Source organism: Ovis canadensis, chromosome 7 (assembly GCF_042477335.2).
Source record: "Ovis canadensis isolate MfBH-ARS-UI-01 breed Bighorn chromosome 7, ARS-UI_OviCan_v2, whole genome shotgun sequence".
NCBI lineage: Eukaryota > Metazoa > Chordata > Mammalia > Artiodactyla > Bovidae > Ovis > Ovis canadensis.
The window spans coordinates 64,596,902-64,603,723 of NC_091251.1; the positions used below are offsets into that span (position 1 = coordinate 64,596,902).

General features: G+C 41.2%; 1 protein-coding gene across 1 annotated transcript; it reads left to right on the forward strand.

The window, feature by feature from the left end:
* The first annotated feature begins 760 nt into the window (after positions 1 to 760).
* On the forward strand, positions 761 to 6,597 carry LOC138443651 (tetratricopeptide repeat protein 9C-like). The gene has a single exon (XM_069596438.1). The coding sequence runs from the start codon at positions 4,459 to 4,461 to the stop codon at positions 4,972 to 4,974; it is 516 nt and encodes a 171-aa protein (XP_069452539.1). The 5' UTR covers positions 761 to 4,458; the 3' UTR covers positions 4,975 to 6,597.
* The last annotated feature ends 225 nt before the right edge of the window (positions 6,598 to 6,822 follow it).

The following is a 6,822-nucleotide window of genomic DNA, read 5'->3' on the forward strand; positions in this document are numbered from 1 at the left end:
AACGATCTAACTTGGGCTAGCAAACCAGACTGTGGGATAGCTACCACGCGAAAAGCTCGAACATAAGACACCTCCAGGACCGAGCACAGAACAAAGGACGGAACGGAAAAAAGCCGGCTGCAGACCATCCCCCGCCGGGGACAGGCAGCCAGAGCCGTAAGGGCTGGAAAGGGGCAATTGCAGACCTGGAGAGACTTTACTTACCTAACTGCAAGCAGGCTTCTTTGCTAAGACTTCTGGGGGTGCTGGACAGTCATCATCTGCCTCACAAGGGGCGCCAGCGGTCCACCCAGAAAACTGAGCAGCAGAGGCAGAAAAGGCGACAAGTCGCAGCTATCGCGCTCGCCAAACTCCTGAGCTGCTCGGACCCGGGAAGGGCACAAAACACAGTCCCAACCAAATCTGTGCCTCTGAGGGCTGCCTGAGCGCCAAACCTGAGTGGCTTAGACCGGGGAAGTGCACGCAGCCTAGGGCCGGCCTCAGACAGTTCCCGGCTGAGCATCGTAGAGCCGGAGCGGTTTGTACACCACGAGAAGGGACAGGTCCAGCAGGGCTGAGACACTGCCTGCACACGACAGTGCTATTTGTTTGCAGCATCCCCCCTCCCCACAGCGCGACTGAACTAGTGATCCTAAAAAACCAGCATAAAGAAGAAGTTAAACAGAGGGAACCGCCTTGAAAGTGACCCCACAATGCCCACAACATCAGAGAAGGGCCAGGTATATTTTTACTATTTTTAAAATCATTCCCTTTCTTTTCTTTTTTTTCTTTTTTATGACTTTTTTTTTAATAGTTAAGTCTTCTATTCCTCCTCTAATTTTTATTTCTATAACCTATTATTCATATTCAAAACAAAAGACTTTTTTTTTTAAGGCAAACACCATATATAGTCTTTGGGTGGTTATTGGTGTTTGTTTTTTTGTTTGTTTGTTTGTTTTTTAATAATTCTTGTGGCTTTTTTTTTTCTTTTTTCCTTTTTCCTTCTGCTTCTTTTCTTTAATATTGTACTTTTGAAAATCCAACCTCTTCTCTAGATTTTTAATCTTTGCTCTTCGGTTTTTGTTGTCAATTTTGTACATTTAAAAACCCAAACTTCACTACCCAAGTTTACCTGAGAGCGAGATTACTGGCTTGACCACTCTCTCCTCCTTTTTCTCCACCAGGTGGCCTCTGTCTCTTTTCTCCCCCATCTCTTCTCTATCCAACTCTGTGAATCTCTGTGTGTTCCAGACGGTGGAGAACACCTAAGGAACTGGTTACTGGCAGGATTTGTCTCTCTCCTTCTCATTCCTCTCTCTTATCCTCCTGGCCACCTCTGTCTACTTCCTCCCTCTCCTTTTCCCTGTATAACTCCGTAAATACCTCTGAGCGGTCCAGACTATGGAGCGCACATAAGGAAGTGACTACCGGCTAGCTTGCTCTCTCCTCTTTTGATCTCACTGCATCTCATTCCAGTCACCTCTAACTACCCCCTCCCTCTTCTCTTCTCCTTGTGACTCAGTGAACCTCTCTGGGTGTCCCTCAATGTGGAGAAACTTTTCATCTTTAACCTAGATGTTTTATCATCGGTGCTGTATAGATGGACAAGTCTAGAGGCTACTATAAAAATAAAACTGAAAACCAGAAGCAGGAGGCTTAAGTTCAAAGCCTGAAAACATCGGAGAACTCCTGAATTCAGGGAACATTAAGCAATAGGAGCTCATCAAATGCCTTCATACCTACACTGAAACCAAGCTCCACCCAAGGGCTAACAAGTTCCAGAACAAGACATACCACACAAATTCTCCAGCAACACAGGAACACACTCCTGAGCTTCAATATACAGACAGCTCAAAGTTACTCCAAAACCTTTGACATCTCATAACCCATTACTGATCACTCCACTGCACTCCAGAGAGAAGAAACCCAGCTCCACCCACCAGAACTCCAACACAAGCCTCCCTAACCAGGAAACCTAGACAAGCCACTGATACAACCCCACCCACAGTGAGGAAGCTCCATAACAAAGAGAACTCCACAGATTACCAGAATATAAAAAGGCCACCCCAAACGCAGCAATATAAACAAGATGAAGAGACAGAGGGATACTCAGCAGGTAAAGGAACAGGAGGGTTGCCCACCAAACCAAACAAAAGAGGAAGAGGTAGGGAATCTACCTGAGAAAGAATTCTGAATATTGATAGTGAAAATGATCCAAAATCTTGAAATCAAAATGGAATCACAGATAAAGACAAGGTAAAGACACAGATAGAGACAAGGATTGAGAAGATGCAAGAAAGGTTTAACAAGAACCTAGAAGAAATAAAAAAGAGTCAATATATAATGAATAACGCAATAAATGAGATCAGAACCACTCTGGGAGCAACAAATAGCAGAATAACAGAGGCAGAAGATAGGATTAGTGAAATAGAAGATAGAATGGTAGAAATAAATGAATCAGAGAGGAAACAAGAAAAATGAATTAAAAGAAATGAGGACAATCTCAGAAACCTCCAGGACGACATGAAACGCTCCAACATTCGAATTATAGGAGTCCCAGAAGAAGAAGACAAAAAGAAAGACCATGAGAAAATACTTGAGGAGATAATAGTTGAAAACTTCCCTAAAATGGGGAAGGAAATAATCACCCAAGTCCAAGAAACACAGAGAGTTCCAAATAGGATAAACCCAAGGTGAAACACCCCAAGACACATATTAATCAAATTAACAAAGATCAAACACAAAGAACAAATATTAAAAGCAGCAATGGAAAAACAACAAATAACACACAAGGGGATTCCCATAAGGATAACATCTGATCTTTCAATAGAAACTCTTCAGGCCAGGAGGGAATGGCAAGACATACTTAAAGTGATGAAAGAAAATAACCTATAGCCCAGATTACTGTACCCAGCAAGGATCTCATTCAAATACGAAGGAGAAATCAAAAGCTTTACAGACAAGCAAAAGCTGAGAGAATTCAGCACCACCAAACCAGCTCTCCAACAAATTCTAAAGGATATTCTCTAGACAGGAAACACAAAAAGGGTGTACAAACCCGAACCCAAAACAATAAAGTAAATGGTAACAGGATCATACTTATCAATAATTATCTTAAATGTAAATGGGTTGAATGCCCCAACCAAAAGACAAAGACTGGCCAACTGGATACAAAAACAAGACCCCTCTATATGCTGCTTACAAGAGACCCACCTCAAAACAAGGGACACATACAGACTGAAAGTGAAGGGCTGGAAAAAGATATACCATGCAAATAGAGACCAAAAGAAAGCAGGAGCGGCAATACTCATTTCCGATAAAATAGACTTTAAACAAAGGCTGTGAAAAGAGACAAAGAAGGCCACTACATAATGATCAAAGGATCAATCCAAGAAGAAGATATAACAATTATAAATATATATGCACCTAATATAGGAGCACTGCAATATGTAAGACAAATGCTAACAAGTATGAAAGGGGAAATCAACAATAACACAATAATAGTGGGAGACTTTAACACCCCACTCACACCTATGGACAGATCAACTAAGCAGAAAATCAACAAAGAAACGCAAACTTTAAATGATACATTAGACCAGTTAGACCTAATTGATATCTATAGGACATTTCACCCCAAAACAATGAATTTCACCTTTTTCTCAAGTGCTCATGGAACCTTCTCCAGGATAGATCACATCCTGGGCCATAAATCTAAACTTGATAAATTCAAAAAAATTGAAATCATTCCAAGCATCTTTTCTGACCATAATGCATTAAGATTAGATCTCAATTACAGGAGAAAAACTATTAAAAATTCCAACATATGGAGGTTGAACAACACACTTCTGAATAACCAACAAATCACAGAAGAAATCAGAAAAGAAATCAAAATATGCATAGAAACTAATGAAAATGAAAACACAACAACCCAAAACCTGTGGGACACTATAAAAGCAGTGCTAGGAGGAAAGTTCATAGTAATACAGGCATACCTCAAGAAACAAGAAAAAAGTCAAATAAATAACCTAACTCTACAACTAAAGCAACTAGAGAAGGAAGAATTGGAGAACCCCAGAGTTAGTAGAAGGAAAGAAATCTTAAAAATTAGGGAAGAAATAAATGCAAAAGAAACAAAAGAGACCATAGCAAAAATCAACAAAGCCAAAAGCTGGTTCTTTGAAAGGATAAATAAAATTGACAAACCATTAGCCAGCTCCGTGCTCCCCGCTTGTAAAGCGAAGTGCGGTGAAGAGACTTCGGGTTTGGCCTGTTACAGGGGGTCGGGGAGCTGGCCGGTGCCCGTAAGGGAGCTTTTAGCTGGGCGGGGCTACAGCTGCATCACCATCGGCCTGTGGTTGGGGTGCACGGACTGCGTTCACCTCGGTTCCCCAACTCCCGGCCCAGAAGTCAACAAATGCTGTTGAAGCTTCGGTTGTTCTTTCACGTCCCAATTCTTCAAGAGCACTGGGCGACAGAGTTATGGAGAAACGCCTGCAGGAGGCTCAGCTTTACAAGGAGAAAGGGAACCAGTGTTACCACGAAGGGAAGTTCCGGGATGCTGTAAGTGGGTACCATCGAGCTCTGCTGCAGCTGCGGGGTCTGGATCCAAGTCTGCCCTCCCCGATACCTAATCTGGGACCTCAGGGCCCGGCCCTCACACCTGAACAAGAAAACCTACTGCACACCACCCAGACAGATTGCTACAACAACTTGGCTGCCTGTCTCCTTCAGATGGAACCAGTAAACTATGAACGAGTGAAAGAATACAGCCAGAAGGTCCTGGAGCGGCAGCCTGATAATGCCAAGGCCTTGTATCGGGCTGGAGTGGCCTTTTTCCACCTGCAGGACTATGACCAGGCCCGGCACTACCTCATGGCTGCTATCAACAGGAAGCCAAAAGACGCCAATGTCCGGAGGTACCTTCAGCGGACACAGTTGGAGCTCAGCAGCTACCATCGGAAAGAGAAGCAGCTCTACCTGGGCATGTTTGGTTAAAAGAAGAAAGATACCCCTCCACTTGAACTTAGATGAACCGTTAGAGACCCATCAAAGGGAAACCTGAGCCTCAGCAAGAGAAATTAACCCCATACCTCTGACTGAGGTGAACTTCTGTTTTGTTTCTAGTACTACACAGACTCTTCTATCACTTACATAGTCTGTGTTTTTGTTTCCCCATCTTTCTATTTATATGGCTTTTAATATATGGTATTATATATCAGAAACATTTGCCTTGAGAAACACAACCAGAAAACACTCATCAGTTATAGGTGGATTAATCATAGCTCTGGCATGGATTTTGATGATAGATGTTGGTAGATGTAGTCATATACAAAGGAGAAGGCTTAGCAGAAGATGAAGTAATAAGGACAGGCAGAAAGGAGTTTTTTTCCTTCATTTCCTCAGATTCCTAAAGTCAAAATGGGAAGCCCTTGCACAGGTCACAAACTGGCAAATACTGTGAAACTAGACAATAATAAGTTGGACCCACATGCCTCATAAATGAAAGATTTAAAAGTAACTACTTGATTAATTCCTTTTTCTTAATGTTCCACATACATTGAGATTCTTTATCCGCCACAAAAATATCTAGTTCCTCTTGTTTCTCTTGATAATTTCCAGCTATTGTAGCCTTGCTATTGTTCACACTCAGATCATTAATACAGTATACTTATTTTTTTTATTAAACCCTTCTATCTTAAAACCCCTGGAGTCAAGCATCTAACTATATATTTTATAACCTTTCAAAAGACCTCATGCCAAAAGACTTGTGAACACTTTAATTTTTAATAGTTGCATACCTATAAGATGCTCATTTCTCTAAGAAAGGAAAGGGTTTACCAAGTCTTCTAGAAAGAATACGAGGAAAGAGCAGGATAGAAACGTAGATCTGTTTACCTGTCACCTTGTATTTTGTAAGAACTCCATTCCTTAAAGAGGAGGGAAGCAGTGAGGAAAGGTTCTCTTTCCTTTGCGCCTTTTAAGCTCCGACAGAACTTTCTGGAAGCTTTGTTGGGCACAGGTGCAGGCTGTAGATCTGGTACAGCCAGGGCTCAGTAGGAGGCTTCCTCAACCGGGATCGCCTTTGTCATCCTGCACACCTATTCTAATGGCCACAATGTGTGAGTTGTACAGAGTAGATGAGACCATAATAGCTCTGCCTCTGTGTTTATGAATGAAAGGAATAAGTACATGTCATTAGCCATCATCGAAACAGTTTACGGACAAAAACTTCTTGGTCTTGCCGAGTGTAAAGAGCTCTTCTCTCTTAATCAGTAATGTGTCTCTCGATGAACTAGGCTCTTCTTTCTATCTCCCTGTACTCTTAAATAGTCCAACCATCTGCTTATAACAAAAAGTCTTTATACCAAATAGTCTAAGTCCAAGGACACAACTAACAAAAGAGGAATATTTTATTCCTCTTCCAAGCTTCTTAAATTTCTAAGCCTAGACTGTTGCCAAATTATGTCATGGTTGTGTGTTATCTTTGTTTGGGGCTGGTTTTGCTTTCTGATTTTCTTTTTTTTTTTTTTCACCCTAAGACTTGATGTTACAGTAAGCTATGTTCTGTATCAATGAGGAAAAAATAAAGCTGTTATTTAAAAATGAAAAAAAAAAAAACCATTAGCCAGACTCATCAAGAAGCAAAGAGAGAAAAATCAAATCAATAAAATTAGAAATGAAAATGGAGAGATCACAACAGACAACACAGAAATACAAAGGATCATAAGAGACTACTATCAGCAGTTGTATGCCAATAAAATGCACAACGTGGAAGAAATGGACAAATTCTTAGAAAAGTACAATTTTCCAAAACTAAACCAGGAAGAAATAGAAAATCTTAAC

Bases quoted from the DNA above. Each gene is read 5' to 3' on its own strand.
- LOC138443651 (XM_069596438.1), top strand. From the start codon at position 4,459: ATGGAGAAACGCCTGCAGGAGGCTCAGCTTTACAAGGAGAAAGGGAAC.